The sequence below is a fragment of the Leptosomus discolor genome, chromosome 4 (assembly GCF_034619465.1).
Source record: "Leptosomus discolor isolate bLepDis1 chromosome 4, bLepDis1.hap2, whole genome shotgun sequence".
Taxonomy (NCBI): Eukaryota; Metazoa; Chordata; class Aves; order Leptosomiformes; family Leptosomidae; genus Leptosomus; species Leptosomus discolor.
In genome coordinates, this window is record NC_141394.1 from 15,120,998 (window position 1) to 15,141,715 (window position 20,718).

At 40.3% G+C, this 20,718-nt stretch overlaps 1 protein-coding gene across 1 annotated transcript in view; it reads left to right on the top strand.

The window, feature by feature from the left end:
• The window catches only part of CDS1 (CDP-diacylglycerol synthase 1), a 33,090-nt gene extending 13,207 nt beyond the window's left edge, over positions 1–19,883 (top strand). The window contains exons 4-13 of the mRNA XM_086464416.1: positions 3,248–3,345; positions 5,686–5,825; positions 7,375–7,433; positions 9,855–9,937; positions 11,375–11,462; positions 12,544–12,612; positions 13,471–13,623; positions 16,235–16,354; positions 18,488–18,591; positions 19,754–19,883. Of these exons, the coding sequence (XP_086320542.1) occupies positions 3,248–3,345; positions 5,686–5,825; positions 7,375–7,433; positions 9,855–9,937; positions 11,375–11,462; positions 12,544–12,612; positions 13,471–13,623; positions 16,235–16,354; positions 18,488–18,591; positions 19,754–19,883 (1,044 nt within the window). The remainder of the gene's footprint in view (positions 1–3,247; positions 3,346–5,685; positions 5,826–7,374; positions 7,434–9,854; positions 9,938–11,374; positions 11,463–12,543; positions 12,613–13,470; positions 13,624–16,234; positions 16,355–18,487; positions 18,592–19,753) is intronic.
• The last annotated feature ends 835 nt before the right edge of the window (positions 19,884–20,718 follow it).

Below are 20,718 nucleotides of genomic sequence, written 5' to 3' on the forward strand. Positions count from 1 at the left end.
GACTTGTGCTCTAGACCCTTCACCAGCTTCGTTGCCCGTCCCTAGACATGCTCCAGCACCTCAATGTCTTTCTTGCAGTGAGGGGCCCAAAACTGCACGCAGCACATTGAGGTGCGGCCTCACCAGTGCCGAGTACAGGGGCACGATCACCTCCCTGCTCCTGCTGGCCACACTATTGCTGATACAGGCCAGGATGCTGTTGGCCTTCTTGGCCACCTGGGCACACTGCTGGCTCATGTTCGGCCACCTGTCGACCAGCACCCCCAGGTTCTTTTCTGCCGGGCAGCTTTTCAGCCACTCATCCCCCAGCCTGTAGCGCTGCATGGGGTGGTTGTGACCCAAGTGCAGGACCCGGCACTTGGCCTTGTTGAGTCTCATAGCATTGGCCTCAGCCCATCGATCCAGCCTGTCCAGATCCCTCTGTAGAGCTTCCCTACCCTGAAGCAGATCGGCTTGGGTTCATCTGCAAACTTACTGAGGGTGCACTTAATCCCCTTGTCCAGATCATTGATAAAGATGTTAAACAGAACTGGTCCCAATACTGAGCCCTGGGGAACACCACTTGTGACCGACCACCAACTGAATTGAACTCCATTCGCCACCACTCTTTGAGCCAGGCCATCCACCATTTTTTTACCCAGCAAAGCACATGCCCTTCTAAGCCATGAGCAGCCAGTTTCTCCAGCAGAATGCTGTGGGAAATGGTGTCAAAGACTTTACTAAAGTTCAGGTAAATGACATCCGGAGCCTTTTCCTCATCTGCTAAGCAGGTCACCTTGTCATAGAAGGAGATCAGGTTAGTCAAGCAGGACCTGCCTTTCATAAACCCATGCTGACTGGGCCTGATCACCTGATTGTCCTGTATGTGCTGTGTGATGGCACTCAAAATGATCTGCTCCATAACCTTCCCCAGCACTGAGGTCAGACTGACAGGCCTGTAGTTCCCCGAACCCTCTTTCTGGCCTTTCTTGTAGATGGGCACCACATTTGCTAACTTCCAGTCAACTGGGACCTCCCCAGTTAGCCAGGACTGCAGATAAATGATGGAAAGTGTCTTGGTGAGCCCTTTGCCAGTTCCCTTGGTACCTTGGGTGGATCCCATCCGGCCCCATAGACTTGTGTGTGTCTAAGTTGTGTATCAGGTCATTAACCATTTCCCTTTGGATTATGGGGGCTTCATTCTGCTCCCTGGCCCTGTCTTTCAGCTCAGGGGGTTGAGAACCACTGATCTTAGTATTAAAGGCTGAGGCAAAGAAGTCATTAAGTACCTCAGCCTTTTCCTCAGCCTTTGTCACTATGTTTCACCCCGCATCAAATAAAGGATGGAGATTCTGCTTAGCTCTCCTTTCGTTGTTAGTGTATTTATGGAAGCATTTTTTTATTCTCTTTTATGGCATTAGTGAGATTAATTTCTAGTTGGGCTTTAGCCTTTCTAATTTTCTTCCTGCATAACCTCATGATGTCCTTGTAGTCCTCCTGAGTTGCCTGCCCCTTCTTCCAAAGATCATAAACACCCATTTTTTTCCTGTAGTATCTTGACAGACTGGAATGTTGTTTCACCAGATTATGGTCTGCATTGCAATCTCTACATCTGAATTAGTCTAGATTATATTTCCCATTTTCAGGTGAATGACATAACAAACTAGTAATTCATTGTTTCATTGGTGGAGGATTTTCTTTTTTGTCTGTGAAGAAACAACGAAAAAAGCCCCTTTGAAGTGTTAGTCATGGTAGACATATTTTTTTTCCTTTTCAATCCTTTCTTTAGTAGTCTGTTACACTTGAGAATGATGATAACGAACAAAAAGGAACTAATCAATTTGCAGTGTGATTCCGTATATTCATGGTATATTCTGAGATTGCAATCATGGGCGAAATTATTCAAGAGATGAACCAAAGAGTAATTAAAGTTAGTATGGAATTGGAATAGAGTTTTTCCTCTGTTGTACTATAAAGCAAAAACTCTGTCTTCTGATACAAAGAACTGTTCATAAAGTTGATATTTGAGACAGTTTAAAAAGAAGAGTGGAGGGAAAACCCAGTTTTGTTCATGAATTATTTCATTTCACTGGAATCAGATGGCTTACATTTAAACAAGAGTTGTTATGCTAAAGCCAAATCTTAATATTGAGACTGAAAATGCCCAGAGACTTGTAGGAAGGATAACCTAGTGAAGTTTGGAGGACAAGCCCTGAGACTGCTTTAAAAAGTTGAGAGGCATGTTTTACATTTGCCTGCTAATAAAGTAACCGGTAAAAGCTTCCATGCCTTTGGACCCCAATGTCCTTTTCCACTGTGAGGTGCAGTTGTTTAATGTTGCTCTTGTGTATAGCATTTAAGTTTTATAACATAGGCCAAGCAGAAGAAAGAGCATGAGATAGGGGAGCTTCAAAATTAGCTCACTGAGGTAGCGTAAGACTGTTTTAAACTGTGATCACACACTGAGCAAGATGGAATTTATTCCTGACTGCAGGTGGTAAGAGAATACTGCAAAGCCTAGCATGCTGACATGCACCATTGACATGGGTAGGTTCATACTCCTGCCTCTGCAGGGGATTACTGATGACCTGTGTATGGCAATATGTGATATCTGGGCAGGGCAATCTGCTTGGTGCCTGTGGATTAGGCAAAACTGGCAGAGAGTCCTTTGGAGCCCAAAGACTGAGAGGACATACTAGCAGACTTGCACTGGCAAGCGCTGAAGTAGTGAGATCATCAAAACAAAATGAAAGCCGTGGAAGGTGTGACATTCAGACCTGGGTTAGACGAGCTTTTCTTCTAATCTTCAATGCTAATTGCCCTTAATGAGACGCTTGCAAGCAGAAGACCTGGGTGTCCAAGTTGTGTTGCACAGTATTTTCCATTGGGCCTAGAAAATATTAAAGTAAATTTAAAGGTAAAACTTAGCCAAAAGAAATAGAAGAGCCTTCTTTACAGGAAGTACTTTTGACCTGTGGCTGCCAAACTGTTTTAATGAAGAAAAGTCAGGAGCTTTCCTTTGTTTCACAAGTATGTTCTTGCAGCTGGCACAATGTGTTTTTTCTCAGCATGCCTAGTGGTTTGGAGGTTGGGGGGGGCTTTGAAATGGAGATTGAGTTTTCCTTGGGCTTGCTTTGAAGCTGTCTGTTTTCTGTGTGGAATTTGAATTTAGAATAATTTCACCGCTTAATGCAGGTTGCAGTACTACTTACTGCCTTTAAGAAACAACTGCAGCATATTTACATAGTTTTTATTTCTCTTATTTTAGGTCTTAAGCATCCAAGTGAAATGTTACCATGAAATCATTACTATAGGTTACAGAGTCTACCACTCGTATGATTTACCATGGTTTAGATCCCTCAGCTGGTGAGTAGCAAGCAAGAACATCAATAAGTAGGGATGTGAAACTTAAATCTTCATGTACTTTGTACCATGTCAATGTGGAATGATAGCTTTGTAGGTCATGTATGGACATAAAACTTGACATCTGTCTCTGATACAGAATTCTGTAGTTGCCTTCCATTTGGACAAATCAGCTGGCCTTTTACTACTTAATTTCTTTTCCTTGTTATAAGTATGTATATATGTACATATACATGTATGCATGCATATATGCTCTAAGTCAGAATTGAGCATGTGTAAGCTATCTGAAAATGTGCATAGCCAAATAATCACCTGATTTGCATTACCTGAACTGCTTTGATTTTTTTTTTTTTTTGGCTGTTAGCCTTGCAGAAGAAATAAGTAGAACAGATGCCTTAAAGGCTCCTCTTCACACACACAGAGAATTAAAATAATAATATACAAGTTTTAAATCATTTTCAATCATGCAGTTGATCACAGGACTGCATAAATATAGTGTTGGGAGATCTTCTGAAAGCCGAAAGATGAGATTAATTTTCCTGGCAAATCCCAGATACTTGTGACAATGTCCAATTTATATAGGGCTGGATAGAACTGGGGGGAGATCAACTCCTCTTCCGAGGTCTAGGAGGAAAAATAAGGGCTTTTGATTAGAATCAGCATTATGGGAAGGTGTTTGGCACATGTAGTCTCTAAGGTGCTTAAGGACATAATTCTTCAGACGTGACCTATGTTACATTGTTTTGGTTTTGTGTTGGATTTGATTTTTTAAGGAATTGAAATAGCTAGGTTATTCTCTGCCTCTTGTCACATTGCTTCTTCACTTCTAGAAGCAACTTTACTGTGCAATGTGGTGGATTCCTGCTGTTTGCTCTTCTGTAAATGCTAATCAGTTCCCCTCTAGTCACTCCTGGGTTATCCAGGGGACTGATCTATTGTCTGCTTTATTCCATGGCTTCTGGGTCCACAGGTAGAGCAGACTCATACAGGAATTTGCAGTCTTGCCAAAATTTTTAGAGGAGGAGATGTGCGCTCTACGGCTTAGTCTACTTTGTCAGTTGACTACTATCACTTTCATATGTGGAGCTCAGAATCAACTCCTCTGCGTTGCCACACTAGTTAACATCAAAGCTCCTTTCAGTCCAAGTCTTGCCACTGAGACTAATATTAAGACATTACAGCGAGATGAGAGGAATCTGTTAGTAGTCTGAACATCAACTGTTTGGCTTATTTAGAGATATGAAACCTTGCCAAGTGAGCCTTAACATCTATTGAGGGGAAGACAATGAGTAATGATCTCTCTGAGACCATGTGGAGATCCAGTCTTGAATCACAAGTTTTTGTCTTCTGTGGCTGACTTTGGTAATGAGCTGAAGAGTATGTTGCCTAGAGAGGTGCATCTCTTAATGAGTTTGGATTTGCTATTTATTGGTTTTTATTGAATGCTGCCTTGGCATTTAAGGATCCCATTGTGACCTAGCTCTAGAAAGATGGATAACTGAACTTGGATGAAAACTTGTGACAGAATTACTTGGGTACTGACTGTTTTGACTGAAAGGAATTTCTCTGAAGATCCTTCAAAAAGAGATGGCTGAAGGTGACATTTCACCTCATTTGAACTTTGGGTGTGGACATACTCCCACAAAATTGTTTAGAAAAACTTGTAGTAACAGCTGGATTTACTAGCTAGTTGATGGATTTAACTCTGTAGGATTATTGCTCGGTCAAGAAAGCTAAAAGGCAAAGCATGTGGTGAAGTGAGGCAGAAGATGCAGCAGTAACTCTTTCAGACAAGAATCTTCAGGCCAGATGGCAAAAGTATAGTTACATTCAGATCCTCAAGCCCCATGTCAGATTCACTGTCCTATAACCTCCGAGAATTTGTTATGCAAGTGCCTTTTTTCCTGTTTGTAAGGCAGAAGTCACAAACTACCCTTATTAGGACACAGGAAAAGAATATGCAGAACTACTTGTGTCAATATCAATGGTAGCAGATACTTGTTCTGTACTTTTAGAATATCTGAAAAGGACTTGCATAGGTGTGGAGTATTCAATCTGTAGTTAGGGATGAAATTAGTTTTCCAACTGTATCTTGCAAAATGTTTTTCTAGTGTGGTCACTTTAGAAGTAAATTACAAAATCTGGCTTGTCAGAGGAGACACCGACCCGGAACCATAAGACTGGATCTATACTTGAATTTTATTTTTATCCTATGTATTTTCTACCCTTTTGGTTTTCCTTTTGTGTGGTGTTTTTTGTTGTGGGGTTTTGTTTTGTTTTTAAGAATGACACTTAAATATATATTATCTTGTTAAAATAACTGCTAGCTGGTTTATGTTGTAGGTACTTTTTGCTCTGTGTGAACTACTTCTTTTATGGAGAGACTGTAGCCGATTACTTCGCTACGTTTGTTCAGAGAAGAGAACAGCTGCAATTCCTAATTCGTTACCACAGGTTTATATCTTTTGCACTCTATTTAACAGGTAAGTGTAGGAAATTGCAAAAATGAAAGAACTTTGTGCTGCATTTGTTTCTGTGCTTATTTCTTTTTTTTTTAAAAAAAAAAAAAACAACAAACTGCTCCCCAGCTTTGTGCATGTTCAGTTTCTTTTCCTCTTGATGTTTGAGGAAATTAGGTGGTCGCAGTTCCATTTTTCCTGTGAAAAGTTGCATATGAATTTTGTGTTCACTGAGAAGAAGAAAGCCTAAACAAGTAGAAGATCTTGAGAAAGTTGGGCTAATAGCACTCAAGAAAAGTTGTCATGAAGTAACTTTGGTTGCTGAAGAACTGGGGCTCAGTACCTGAATACATGAACGCTATTTTGGCAGTCTGTAGAGATGACTTCTATACGTAATTGCTGTGCTGAGTTGATGCGTTATTGTGCAAGTGTTCTGCTAGGTCTACAGCAATAAGATTTACCAGTGTATTTTAAAATGATTATTCAAAATGCCTGAGGCTTTATTTTGTCTGCAAAATATTCAGATGCTTGCCTCGTGGATAGATTTCCCTCCCTACCCAAAGAAAGACTTTTTAAAAGCCTCGTCTCTAGGAAGGAGAGACATAAGCTGACATTCTTGTGGGGTGTTTCTTTGTGAACATGTAAATATAGTCCACGACATTTTCAGCAATGCAGTTAAATTTACTTTAGCCTAAAATTAAATCAATTGAAGACTCAGACTGGCCTAAGGGACAGGAGACTGTTATGCTACAAATACTTGTAAAATATATTAAGAAATCTGATCTTCATAATGAGCTGTCAGTCTGTCTATTGTTAATTTTTCTTTTAAAACCAGATAAAAATTCTACTCAGTACTTAGATTGCAAACTTGAAACCAGCTTTGCAAGACTTGACCTTTTTCAGCTGGCTTTGGCTTGAGGAAACTAACTTAACTAATGCCTCGTGACTGCTGAAGGGCAATGAGGGGAGAGATGAGACAAGCCAGTCATGAGCAAAAGCAGGAGGCACAGTGTAGCAGAGCCCTTTATCACCTGTCACATTGGGATTGTGGGGTCATTGAGGGGCTGTCCCCAGGGTTAAGGGCCTTTTGAGGGCCTCTGACCGCTGCTGGTGCAGGAAGTTGCTCTAGGGGAGAAGGGGTGCTCTGTTAGCCACTCAGAACATTTCTTTCAGTCAGTTGAATTCTCCAACACTTGCTCTTTGCGCTTGCATTGGCTGCAGTCATGTGCCTGCCTCGGGGAAAGGGGCAAACTGCTCTCTTCCTTGCAATTATTCCTGTTAGTTTTTCAAACCCACCTTGTTGACCTGGTTTTTGAGTGGTTTTTAAAGGTGGTGGTCTCCTCCCCTAAAAACTGGTGTCTACGATGGGACCTTGTAAGTAATGAAGTGGATGCTCTTTACTGATGTTAACTAAATCTTGTGCTCTAATGAGAATAATTCTATAACTGAATACAAGCAAATGCTCCTAGCAGCAAAGGGAAAAACCGCTTCGATGGAAGAGAATTACTGGTATGTCATAGTTCAGTGTAATTAAATATAAGATGGTACAAACTACACTTGCTTTGTTTTACAGGCTTCTGCATGTTTGTTTTGAGTTTAGTGAAGAAACATTACCGTCTGCAGTTTTACATGGTGTGTATTACCCACTTTGCTGTGGTCACTCACATTATGAATGTCACTAGAAACAGTCATGTCCCTATGTTCATGAAATAGCTTGGAAGAGGGGTGTGGAAAATGTGCTTAAACCAACAGTAACATAAAATCAAGTGACGTTGGGCTGTTCAGTGTCTGTTCACCTTGCAGCTTATTATTATTATATCATGGGATGTGGCCTTTTAGTCAATGCAAGCTGTCATTGGTGAGGCCTTGTGCATACAACGTGATATGTTTCCCTTAGTGATAGGCTGATAGGAAAGAGATTCCTGGAGAAAGGGGTGTGCATCGCCCTCTAGGGTCCGAAGCCAAATAGTTCAGAGTAGCATGGGAAGTGGTTCTCGTGACTCAAGAGTTACTTTGTAGAGGCCCCACTGAAGTACTATGAAGGGTACTTGGTCTTAACCCCTATATGGAAGACTTATTCTATGACAACAGCAGTTCTAGTCTTCTGTTCTGCTGTGCTTCAATGAATCATTAATCTATTAAAAGAAACCAGCCTTCTTATCTCTTCTATTTGTCCACCTAATAAACGGCATATTAGCTAATCAAGAACATGAATCTTTTTCTTATGTGGAGTAACTTCTTTACTCTGGGGGTAGCAGAGCACTGGAACGGGCTGCCCAGGGAGGTTGTGGAGCCTCCTACTCTGGAGATATTCAAAATCTGCCTGGACGCAGTGATCCTGTGCAACCCACTCTAGCTGAACCTGCTTTAGCAGGGGGGTTGGACTAGTTCACCCCCAGAGGTCCCTTCCAACCACTACCATTCTGTGATTCTGTGATCTTATAGGTCAAAAACTAATTTTGTAACGTCACCGGTTAAAAAAAACCAAACCACAACACCAAAAAAAAAAACCCACCCCAAACCTAAAAACCCCACTGAACCACACCACACCACACACACACACACACACGCACCCCGCTTCTGTATAGGAATGATTAGAAGCAACAGTAAAACAGTAATGCAGTACAGCTCCTGTCTTTAAAGAACTTGAGCAGTCAAGGTATTGCACATTAGTGATTTCCTAAAGCTCCAGAGATGCAGTTAACCTGTCTGTTTCTACGGTGCTTTAGGTAGCACTTTACCGTGGAGGATCCCCAAATCTAGACTAGGACTTAGCTAAGCCCTGTATGAAAATGTAAAAATGTCTTTTACTCCAAAACATTTACCTTGTTTGTGGGAGAACTTGCCTGACAGGGAGATGCAGCTTTTCTAGGAGAGGTGGTCTTTATCTTCTAATCTGCAGAAAATCTCCTCATCTTCAGATTGGCACAAAGTAAATATATTAACTTTCCAGGGTTTTTTTTAGTTCTTTTTCCCTTTCTGGAAAGAAGGCAGAAAAAAATGTCGTGTCAGTCATATGACCTGGTGCCTGCCTAGAAAACATTAAGGTGTGACTACCTAAGAATCTCAGTAAACCAGAGAGAAGCCATGTATTCACCGTGTGGCAACACAGTGTCTGGACAGACAAGGAAGTACTCATTTGGGTTTAGGTCGTGTTCCAATATCACTGTACAAATACTAAAAAATTTGCTGCAGAGATGCTTTAATTAACCAGCAGATAATATTTTCAGAAACTGTTAGTCAGTTCTTGCACCCCCTTTTCAGCCTTCTTGACTTGTCTTAACTGGAAGTAGAGGCTGGCTGCCATAGGAAAACACATGTGATACAGGAATTAAAGAAGTAAGACATTAAGAGTGTTAAATTGCCCGACATTGACGGTGCTTAAATTTGGTGTTTTGTGGGAAAACTACCAGTTCTTGATTTAAAAGTTTTTTGAAAATAAAATCTATTGTAGAATCTTTTACTGGTAAAATGTTTGAAAACCACTTTATGGTACACTGGCGCTACAGAATAAATACCAAGTATGTACCGTAATACTGAGGAAAATGACCATGTTTATAATGGTTTTTAATGACCATGTGCATAAAAATTAGCACTACTCCTGAGAATTTTCCAGGTATTTCCAGAGGACTGGTATTCTGTTATGAGAGAGATTCACATCTGTGTAACATGACTCTTTCATGAGTAGTTCATTGCCATTTTATTGTTACAGTTCTAACATGTCTGTTATATGTATATACAGAATATCACATTGCTTACATTTCTTTGCTGCTTTCATGCTGAAGGTGTATGTCTTGTTAAACCAGATGTTAAACTGCACGTTAAAAAATTCTGGGTGGAGGTAAGTGATGGAGAAACCTGTTAAAGTTTCAGTACTTGCTTAAGAAAGCCAGCTAACTTGTGATATACTGTATGCACACATCTCTTGCATTATCACTAGAACTGCTCTTTCCTGTGAGCTCCTAAGTAGCTCCTCTAGCTAACACATCAGTATTTATCAAGGTGTATGGATCGATGTTTTCACTAACTGTTGTGTTGTTGCATTGTTAACAGTTCGCATGGACTCATGTCACTTTGCTGATCACTGTAACTCAATCTCATCTTGTCATCCAAAATCTCTTTGAAGGCATGATCTGGTAAGGGGACAGTAATAAAGTGATTTGTAACTGTTGCATTGAAAGGTTGGTTCTTTTACAGAGGTCTGGTAATGTGGGAACAGTTACAGCAGCACAAATTAAAGGAACATTAATGTCTAGTTGGAAGGGTAGTCAAAGGAATTGGGAGTGATGAGGTAAAGGATACAGTAGCAGAAGCAGAAACCTCTTTAACTAGATTGGCAGCCACAAGTATGACAGTTTTGAACAACCGCTTCATTTAATTGCAAGGATTAGGATTGCTTACATGCTTGCTGAAATAGTTTCCACAGCATTTTGCTGAGTGGATGAATATCCAGCAATTCTTTTTCAATTACTTGGGAGCTTCAGGTTGCTCGGAGCTATGGAAGTTGGACCATTTAATCTGAAATCCCCAATGTGGCTGCCTTTCCTTCTGCCTCCCTGTTCAGATAAATTCAGATTACTTAGAATATTTCAAGAGTTTAAATCTTGGAGATTGTTGGGTCATCTTAATGCCCCATTTCCAGTGATACATTAAATTCTGGTGATGCAGTTAAACTTGATTACTTAAAACCGCTCCTCAAAGAGAGGGTATGTTTTCCCACCCCCCACTTCTTTAGGGACAGGGTAAATTACAAGTAGAAAAAGAAGGCAGGAGCACCTGGAAGATGATTTGTGTTCTTCCAAGGATGTAATACTGCATGTTCTCATTTTTCTTTTACTGGTATATGTACAGCTGGGGAGGTTATTGCAAAAAAGACGTGCTTATAGAAAGAAACACAAAGCCTTTGACAAAGTTCATATAAACAAATTCTTTTCATAGCAATCGTGTTCATGTGCCAAAAACTGAACTTAATTTTCTTGCTAGCCTACTATTTCTTATTTGCACTGGTGCCAGGCAGTTTGGCGGATAGTTACAAAATTTGAAAAGGGGAAAAAAAAAAAGAGGTTAACGGGCTTGTGAGTAACAAATTCAGATGCTGTTTGCATGCAAAGAACACTAAGAAAGCTAACACAGGCTGCTCTAAACTGACCAGAGGAAAAAAAAGGAAAATTTCTTTTTTAAAATGTAAGTATCATTAAACTTTACAAGGAATTTGTTTGCTTTGATGTTACCAGTAACTTTAACATGATTATATCTGTTGATTTCTTCTTAACTGTGGTACCAGTCTTCAAGCCTGATAGGAAAAAGCCAGCCTGTTCACGTTTTGGGCTCATGCAACAAATTCACAGCTTAACTTGAGCTAACATGGATTTGTAATGGTCTTGATTGGCTGAAGACTAAAACCAGTATAGCTAAATATGCTGCTCATGGGGGAACTAGGTGAACATGTTCTGAAACATAATTCTTTCTAAATATCACAGAAAAATTTCCCTGAAAGAAATGATGCTGTTTCAATTTCTGTCGTCTTTTCAGCTTTTCTTTTTCTCCATGAAACTTTTAATGTCTTTCTCTAGGTTTCTGGTTCCAATTTCAAGTGTTATCTGCAATGATATTACTGCTTACATTTTTGGATTCTTCTTTGGCAGAACTCCATTAATTAAGGTATGTACGTAGGCACTTCCTCACTAACAAGCTTTTACAATTTATAGCCTTTTTGATACTTGTTCAAAAACATGTTCATGGGAAAAATACTTTCTGCTGTACTGCATGATGCACATCTTTGCTTAAAAAACAAGTTGACTATCCTGTTTCTGAAGATTTGTAAGTGGAAATTGCGATTAATGTGTATATAATATTGACATTACAGTATAATACAGTTCAAGCCTATTGCATCATCATTTATAATCACTTTTTTTGGATTTCAAATGCAGGTTTAACTGCATGCTTACTGTACAGAAACAACAAATGTAATTTGAAATAAGCCAGTAGGCCATATATACCTATTCCTCATTTGGTCTTGTTGACATAGCACTGAGAAGGGCTCAAGTAGTAATATTCCTATTCTGGTAGAATATGCAAGACCCCACAGAAAGCCATGAATTATTCTCATAATGTTGCCATGTTAACTTTTGGATATTTCACTAGTTCTGATATTAACCTGCTCCTAAATTGAAAACAGGATAGAATTTGATGAAGAAAATAGCTGGCTACGCTGACCTCTCTAGACCTGCAGTTATTTGCTCTATTAGTTTACCAGTCTGTACGTAGGAAGCTAGTGTCTCCCGAGGAGCATCCCCAGCAGTAGTTGTCTAACACCCAGGCTTCAGTCACTGTCTAAACCTGCACTTGCTAGCAGAGGTCTCCAACAGAGTCATAGTGCTCTCATGCAGGTTTCCAAGTCTTCTGCTTTGAAGGAGCTCAGCTGCTTAATCAGGGTCGGCTGTGGCCAGAGGCAGGCAGCACCCTCCAGATGGCAGCAGCAGATGGGAAGGGAGCTCTCCATTCCCTCAAGCTGCCCAGTGGCACCAACCAAACTGTGTCACTTTCCCTCTTATCTGGGACAGGTCCTAGCCACAATCCTCTATTTATCATGTTCAGTGTCTGCAGCTGCTGACATTCAGTATTTCAGTATATTATTTGAAAAACCAAGTAGGAGCTTAATTTTCACAAACAAGGTCCAGAAATAGAATAATAAAGGATTCAGTGATATGATGAGGCTAACGGTGTCTCTTTTGTTGCCTAGCTGTCTCCCAAGAAGACCTGGGAAGGGTTCATTGGAGGCTTCTTTTCCACAGTTGTATTTGGATTTATTGTAAGTAACCACAGGACTTTCTTTGTATAGGTTCAGTCCTCAACATCTGGTTTTTACTTTAAGTAATAAATGACAAATTTGGTTGTCTCAAACTGCTGAAAGCCTAAGAGTTGGGGGTTTTTTGGCTAGAGGATTCTGCCAGTTCGTAACTAGCTGGAAAGGCTAGGCAAGGCTTGCACCTCTCCTGAATAGGTTATATTGACCATTTTGCCATTGCTGCTACTATATCTGGAATTGTTTTATCTATCAGTTGTATCACTGTTTTGAAACTGAAGTTTATTGATAGCATTATTTATGCTTTGTGGAGCAGCAGTTTTGTTTATATATATATATAAATAATTATATATATATAATAATTATTATATATTAGAAATGCTTTATAATGACATTTCTCCTGAGAAGTAGTTTATGCTGATGATATGCACAGAAGATAATTACAGCATACAGTAGCTGTTCCAATAAGTAATTTATTACTGAGGTCAGCAGAACTTGTAACTGCCAAACTTGGTAGAAGCAATAGTTCAAGATTTAATGGAGAAGTGACCTGCAAATAAATGATGAGTGGCTAATGTTTTGCGGATTTTATAATGCAGAAACGTCCAGTAGCTGTGAATCTGAGAGATATGAGAGGAAAACAAGTTTGGAAATAATCACTAAGCACATTGAACACCCACATTTGTCTGCCTTGTTGAGGCATTCTTCAGCTTAAACAGGCAGATTTTACTTCATTCTGGGTGTCTTTGTTATTAAAAAGTTTTTCATTATCCTCAGCTTGCGATGACAAAGCCATTCAGAATAGTATGATTTTTGGCTGTAACAACAAATGCCTATTTCAGGAGTCCTTGTTTTGCTTTTCAGTTTTCCTATTTCTTGGCTCAACATCAATACTTTGTCTGCCCTGTGGAATATAACAGTGAAACCAACAGATTTGTGACAGAGTGTGAACCTTCAGAGCTCTTTCAGATGAAGAAGTACTCTGTGTCACCATTGCTTCAGGCAGTGTTGGGATGGGTAAGGAAAAAAACCCAAGACTTTGGTTAAAGTTGAAGTAGTACTTCCCAGCTTGAATGGTTTTCTAAACCTTTTTGGAAAGGTACACGAATGCTGGTAAGGCTTGAACAGTAAGAATTGAATCGATACCAAGAGGTTCTCCATTGCTCAGACAGGGGAGGTGGTCACCCAAGCAGAATTGAAATGCGTTGCTGCAGTCACCCGAGAAAACCTTCCTGTGTTCTTGTGGCCTGTATTCTCTCTGTGCTGGAAATAGATGTCACTTAAGCATTTTGCAGACAAGCCTATTTTTGAAGAGCAACCCTTAATTTTTTGTGGAAAGCAGAAAAGACTTATTATCCCCGGAATAGTAGCAAGCTTAAGTAATCTTGTAGAACTTCATTCCATTTTCAGCTAGTGTGTAACTGCTGTTACAATTCGACTTGTCCTTTCTTCACCACATAGCATCTTGAGCGTTAGTGCCATTACTTCTGTGCTGAGTGAAAAAGGAGTACCAGTAATAGTTCCATGTAATGTAGTCACTACTGTTTTCCTCACACTCAGCCTGTAAATTTTTTTTAAGTGAGCTGTTATACCTTTACCCGTCAGGAAATAGGTCATCAATTATCCTACTGTACAAAGCCATGCTTCTGAAGTCACAGGCTCCAGACGCGCTCCCAACAGGAAGAGAACACCAAACAGAAAAAAAGCAGTCTGTCATAAGGGCAAAGAGGAGGTGACTGGGATACATGCAGAACAAGTGGGTTCTGCAGCGCTCCCCCCACCTGCGCAGTGGCTCAGCACACAGAGTGAGTGCACAGCACTAGTGAATGCAGTGGGCTTTAGCTGTGGTTACGTGGGTGTAACACTGAAGGAGAAAAGTTCATGTGGTCACAAGAAAAAAGCACAAACTGGAAGCTGTAGCAACCAAACCTAAGACTAAAAGTAATTAATGGCTACAGTTGGTACTTTGAAAAGCAAGATCACATGTTAAAGGAGCTCTGACATTTTCGTACCAAATGACCATACTGTTGCTTCAGGGTTTATGGTGTTGATTGCAAATTTAATAAAGATTTTTCTGCACAGAAATATAATGTGGACTGAGCAGAGAGAAATCTTACTGTGTCCAGCTATACTGTGTATTTTGGTAAAGGGCAAGGAGATGGGAACGCCCAGCTCCGTGCCAGTCTAAGAGAGAGCTATCAGTTAACCCTGAAAAGAGATGGTAGTTCCACGTGCACTTCTCGAGTACTTTTACCAGGCTCTAACAAGCCTTTTGAGGAAAGGATTAGTTTTAGCACTCTTTCTATAAAGTCAGATTGAATCTACTTGTTTGGGCAACAGCCTGTTTTTGGTTTTCCCTCTGTTACTCAATTCCTGATGTTCTATCTCAGAAATATGACCAGATATTATGTTTGGAACGCATTTTGCTCGGTGCCAAAAGATGTCGAGCCTTGAGTTCTCCCAGCAAAATTGACTTAATAATTCAAACTCATAAACTTTGCTGTTTGACCAACCGAATAGTTTAGCCCAAAAGAAAGGTGTCTTAAGATAACTACAGAAAGTAGTGAAGAGGTTAATTGGTATTGGCCAGCTGTGATGCAACTCAGAAACACAAGGTACAGCATTTTTCAGCTACAGATGATGTTTATCAAGACTTGCCAGGTGAGGTGTGCCCTGCTCTCAGGGGTGAGGCCACCATAGTGTTCCCTCAAAGGCTGGAGCCTGTACCATTTACTTGAAAGTGCTCAAAGCTAAGTTACAAAAAATCACCAAACCAAACCAAAAAACCAACCAAACACCCCCCCCCCCCCCAAAAAAAAAAACCCAACCAACCAAGAAGCTGCAGAAAACCCAAACAAACCAAAACACCCAAATAAAAAAAAATCAACAAACCCAAAACACCCCAGCCAGCCAAAAAAAACCCCTTTTTTCTAATCTATGTCAGGAAGGAAAAGAGGTACCTGTTGCCAATGAAGTCTCTGGTGTCTGTAAGAACCTGTATGGATCAAAACAAATTTCAAGTCTGTGAATAGGCTGAGGGGAACCATATCTGCTTACATGCAAACAAAAAAATATTAGTGGGGGTAAACCTTCTATCTTGCATTATTGCCATATGTACACAAAGGTGACAGTATGGCAGACTAGTGCAAAATTCATATCTATCTTGTGAGAGCACTTGAAAGAAGTGACAATGAATTGTGTGAAGGTGACAAGTTTGTAGAGAGCATTTGGTCACTTACAAGAGCAATACTAGGAATTTGTGGAAAGCTCCTTTATTTGCAGGAAATGGAGCTGGAAAAGCAGAGCCAGAAAAGACTGGAGTCCCATCATACAGTATCGAATTAGTAGTTATATTTCTTATGATAACTAAGGGATTTGCTGAAAACCACATCATTTGTTAAAGTTAACTGCTCTAGCAACCCCAAATACTTCATCATGTTCACAACCAGACCTTTCAGCAGCTTTCTACAGCGTGTCTACTTTTCCTTTTTCTACAGTATTAATTTGTGTTGGGAAAACTGGAGCTTTGTGGAAATTTGCTCTAGAACAGCCCCATTTTAAAATATTTAAGCTTAAAATGCCTACAATCAAACATACTGAAAAACGATGCTAATTATTTTTCTTGTAGGAAACGGTGAATATGTACCCATTCCAGATGCACAGCATTGCGTTGTCAACGTTTGCATCATTAATTGGGCCATTTGGAGGATTCTTCGCCAGTGGATTTAAAAGAGCTTTCAAAATCAAGGTGTGTAATGACTCCTGTAAGGCAGTTTTGTTTTGGTTTTCTCTTTGACTTGGACAAATTAGTGGGTTGGGTTTGGTTTTGTTGGTTTTTGTTTCCATTGTTCATTGTAGTACGTAGTGTTTCTACTAAGGTATTATGATGTTTGAGCTGTTTTTTAGCATTGGGAGCAGTACTTAGTTTTATCAGATATATGTATGTGTTATTCTTAAAACTTTGCGTAATCAACACATGACTTTAGTGTTGGAAATCTAAGAATAATTTGGTTTCATACTTCGGTTGATTATTACTCTTCCAAGTCATGTTGCAGAAGTGGTTTAGACAAGCAAGATGTGAAATATTATACTTTACATGAAAGGCATGGTGCCTAAGAAGCACCGACAGTGGTTTACCCTTCAGATTGTGACTGGCTGTGTTTTACCGATAGTGTGTGTGTGTGTGCGTCGTATGTAGATGCTGACGTGTCAGGTTCACCAAAGCATGTGGTGTTTGGCTGCCGTTGCCAATACAGTGCCGCCTTGTAGCAAGAGTGTGTGCTGGCAAGTGATGTGACGTGCTAACCTCTGTTTATTGCAAGGTGTGCGCTGTTGCTTGTGGCAGTGTTGTCCCGGGCTGGTATTAAGTGGCAGCAGGAGTATGGGAAGAGGGCAGCCCCAAATTTTCTCCTGACCTCCTTTATGTCTTGGTAGGACTGCTGTAATTCTTACCCCATTGCTTGTTGTTGTTCTTGTTGTTGTTCCCTATGTCCACCAGTTTTGGCATGTGCTTTGCACAGAAGCATATAAACCTCTCTGTTTGTGCTGAACTCCCATATGTGTGCTTGTACTTACCCCTCTTTCTTATGCCAGTCCAAGCAGCTTGTCCAGCACTTTGCTAGCTACAGCCTCGTGCACTGTCATACCTGTATGTCCAGGTAGCAAAAGACTGTTTGTGTAAAGCAGGGCTTTTAGGGAAAAAAATGTTTCTGAAAAGCAGCACTTACTCTTAAAGTAGAACATTAAAAAGTAGATTTTTTTTTTTTTAATACTTCTAGGCCCCAAGGTGGTGACCAAAGGACTGCCAGGAAGACAGGGGTATTGTGGAATTGTTACTGAAGGCAGCATGTAGGTTAGGTTAGACACTTCATACCTGCCCAGCACTGGAGGGCTGGAGTGGCACAGGACTGGTTTAACTTACTGGCAGTCACTCCACGTGACTAAGGTCAAGGTTTTCACCCAGTGAGTACACAAGTGAGTGTGGAAGACAGAAAGAATATATGAGAGTAGTTTGACTGGTCAAGCTGTTCTACAGACAATATTGGGTAACACAAAGGTAGTGTACTGAGCTTTGTTTGCACCAGAAACACTGTTTAGGTAGTGATAATATTTTTGCTACTGAGTTTTTTGATTCTCTTAAATATATGTATACTGCATGCAGATGTTATGGTTTTTAACTGTGGTTACCAAGAATCCAGTGGAAAAAAATGGCAGATGAGTGGGCAGTATGGCTTGCAAGCAAAGCCAGTTTTAGACAGTGGGAAGAATCACAGAATCACAGAATGTCAGGGGTTGGAAGGGACCTTGAAAGATCATCCAGTCCAACCCCCCCTGCCAGAGCAGGACCAGCTAAAGTAGACCACATAGGAATGCATCCAGGCAGGTTTTGAATGTCTCCAGAGTCCTCAGGTTACTGCTTCTCTCGTAGCAAATATGTATTTCCTGGTAACAAGTGCTTCAACAGTAGCTACCACTAGATGATGAAACAATAAAAGTATTAAAGAGAAGAATAAGATTCTGCAGAGGCAAGAAACAACAGCAGTTAGCTTGAGAGGCTTGCTACAAAATGAAGTATGTGTAGGCACACAAGTGTACTCAGTACTGGCAAACCTGCACCTGACCTACCGCTGTCCTCTTGTGTGATACTGTGGACAAGTTGCTTCATCTCTTTTTTTTTCTCACCCCTTAACTCACCTTTGCAGTTAAAAACTCCTTTAGCAAAGGAGGCTCTTGCTAACTTCTGGCTCAGTGCAGTGAAACCGTGGCTTAATGGCAGCCTTTCTGTGCTGCTGTCCAGTGATGCATTGTCAGTGTGTTTCACTGGAATCGCTGACCATGTTTTGTTTTGTTTTTTCCCTTCCCTGTTCTTCACACCCAAAAGGATTTTGCGGACACAATCCCTGGGCATGGTGGGATAATGGATCGCTTTGATTGTCAGTACTTGATGGCCACTTTTGTTCATGTCTATATCACCAGCTTCATAAGGTATGGGCTTTTTACAGTATCAGCTACTTAAGCTTGCATAGGAGCTGTACCGTAGTTATTTCATGAGCGTTACATTCTGCACTGTTAGCACAGCAGGGATTGCATGTTTCTAAATGCAGTTTATGCAATGATTTCAAATATGGAACTATTAAGAAAACATGTTGCTGCCTAGGGTTTGTGTCAGGTTCAAGCTATGCCTTAATGTTTCTGTGACTGCTGTTAATGGTAACCTGTGTACCCTAAATACCAGAAAGTTTTGTGTAGCAGCCTCTTAAAAGTTTTACTAGAATTTACTGATCTCGGGGAGGTATGAGGATGGGGGTTTGGGCAGGAAGGTTGCTGCAGCACCTGCTTTCCATGTGTGGTTCCTGAAAAGCGTGTAGGCTGTGAGACTGCAGATCTTGCTGTAAGTTTCAGTATTTCGCAGTCGCTTGGCTTGGGATTTTCTGTTTAAGATGAAAACACTGTGGTTAAAGAGAGGAGACAACTTCTTAAAAACACTGGTCATCTTCTCTGAACCTTACCATCTTTTGAGAAGACCATTCTCTTACAGTCAGTCATTTTAGTTCCTGGGGTGGGGGGCATCAAAGGGCTGTAGGTGTCCAGATTGATACATGCCCTTAGTTTTGTAAATAATTATGATATACCTAATCAGCAACAGATTCTTTGCCTCATATTCAGTCCATCTTAGAAGTAGACTGTAAACAAGTGACTAGCTAAAAATGAGGCTGTTATTTAGAAAAGCTTGGGTTAATTTGTGGTTTTCTTTACCAACTTGACCAACTTTCCATTTAATTCAATAGTACACAACTTATCTGGCCACAGATACTAAACTAAAAAAAGGTTTGTTGATGAAAAATGTTGATTACAGTGACTAAGGATGAATCAATGAGCTTTATTTGTCATAAGCCTTCTTAATATCCCCGTTTGATGGCAAATACAAGAAAAGCTTTTTAGTTTCTGTTCAGATTGAGCTCAGGAGCATGCTTTGCCAGTAATGCTCACCCATGCATCCTGAGGAGACAGACTAGGAGAAATCCAGAACTTGGTGTCCCCAAAAAAGGGAAAGCATTGATTGTGCAGCAAGAGGAAAATGGAAAGCTGTCCAAAAGTTTCTTTAGAGCTGCTGGTCAGAAAAAAAAATTTATTTTTTCATTGACAGGGGTCCAAATCCCAGCAAATTACTAAAACAGCTGCTGATACTTCAGCCTGAGCAACAACTGAGCATATATAAAACCCTGAAATCTCATCTTGTCGAAAAGGGGATCCTGCAACCATCTATGAGAAGGTAGTTCATCAAAATGGAGGACAGAAGAAACCTCCATTTACAAGAAGCCTGTGAAAAGCATTGCAAATGTGCACATAGATAATAGCTAAAGGAAGAGTAGTTTGTGGTCTGGAAGAGGTGAATGTTTCCCAAAATGAATGTGAATGCTATGACTTCCTATTAGGGCACAGAAGATCTCTTACTCCTAAAAATAATTAAAATGCTTGCAAAGTAACTGTATACACATGCTATATATTTCTTGAAATGGATGGCAGCAGTCTTCCTTCAGCACCCAGCCTGACAGGCTTTGTATTTAAAAAAAAAAAAAAAAGAGTAAAATTAGTAAAATTCACTTAGTTTTTAATGAGTTATTTAATACTGTATATCTTAGTAATAACTTTTTGGTCTCCAGTGATTACTGAAGCATAAGCAGATGAGGCAGGCAGTCACTTTTATGTAGCCCAGTGCCGAAATTACAAATGGCCAGAAAATACTTGTTAGCCCAGCCTGCTGTATCAGACTACCTGTATTTACTAAATAGCTTCGAAGGTTAAACTTAGTTCTATTTTTAAACAGTTTTCTTATGAAACTATTTCATGCTTTCAAGAGAAAAGTACCTTTACTGAGGTTTAGCTGGGCTGTTTGGGCTGTGGAGCTGCTATTTTTTTGTTAATGTGACAGATTATAAACAAGCATCCACATCCAAGAGCAGAGATTACCTGGGAAAATGGGATTCTCCAACCCAGTAATCAGTTTGGGGAGAATCTGGAGTTTAAGCCCCTGGTTTTCACGGCCTGGTCAGTGTCTGAAGACAGTAATTCAAGCCTTATTCCTTGTGCCTCTTAACTACCACACAGAAT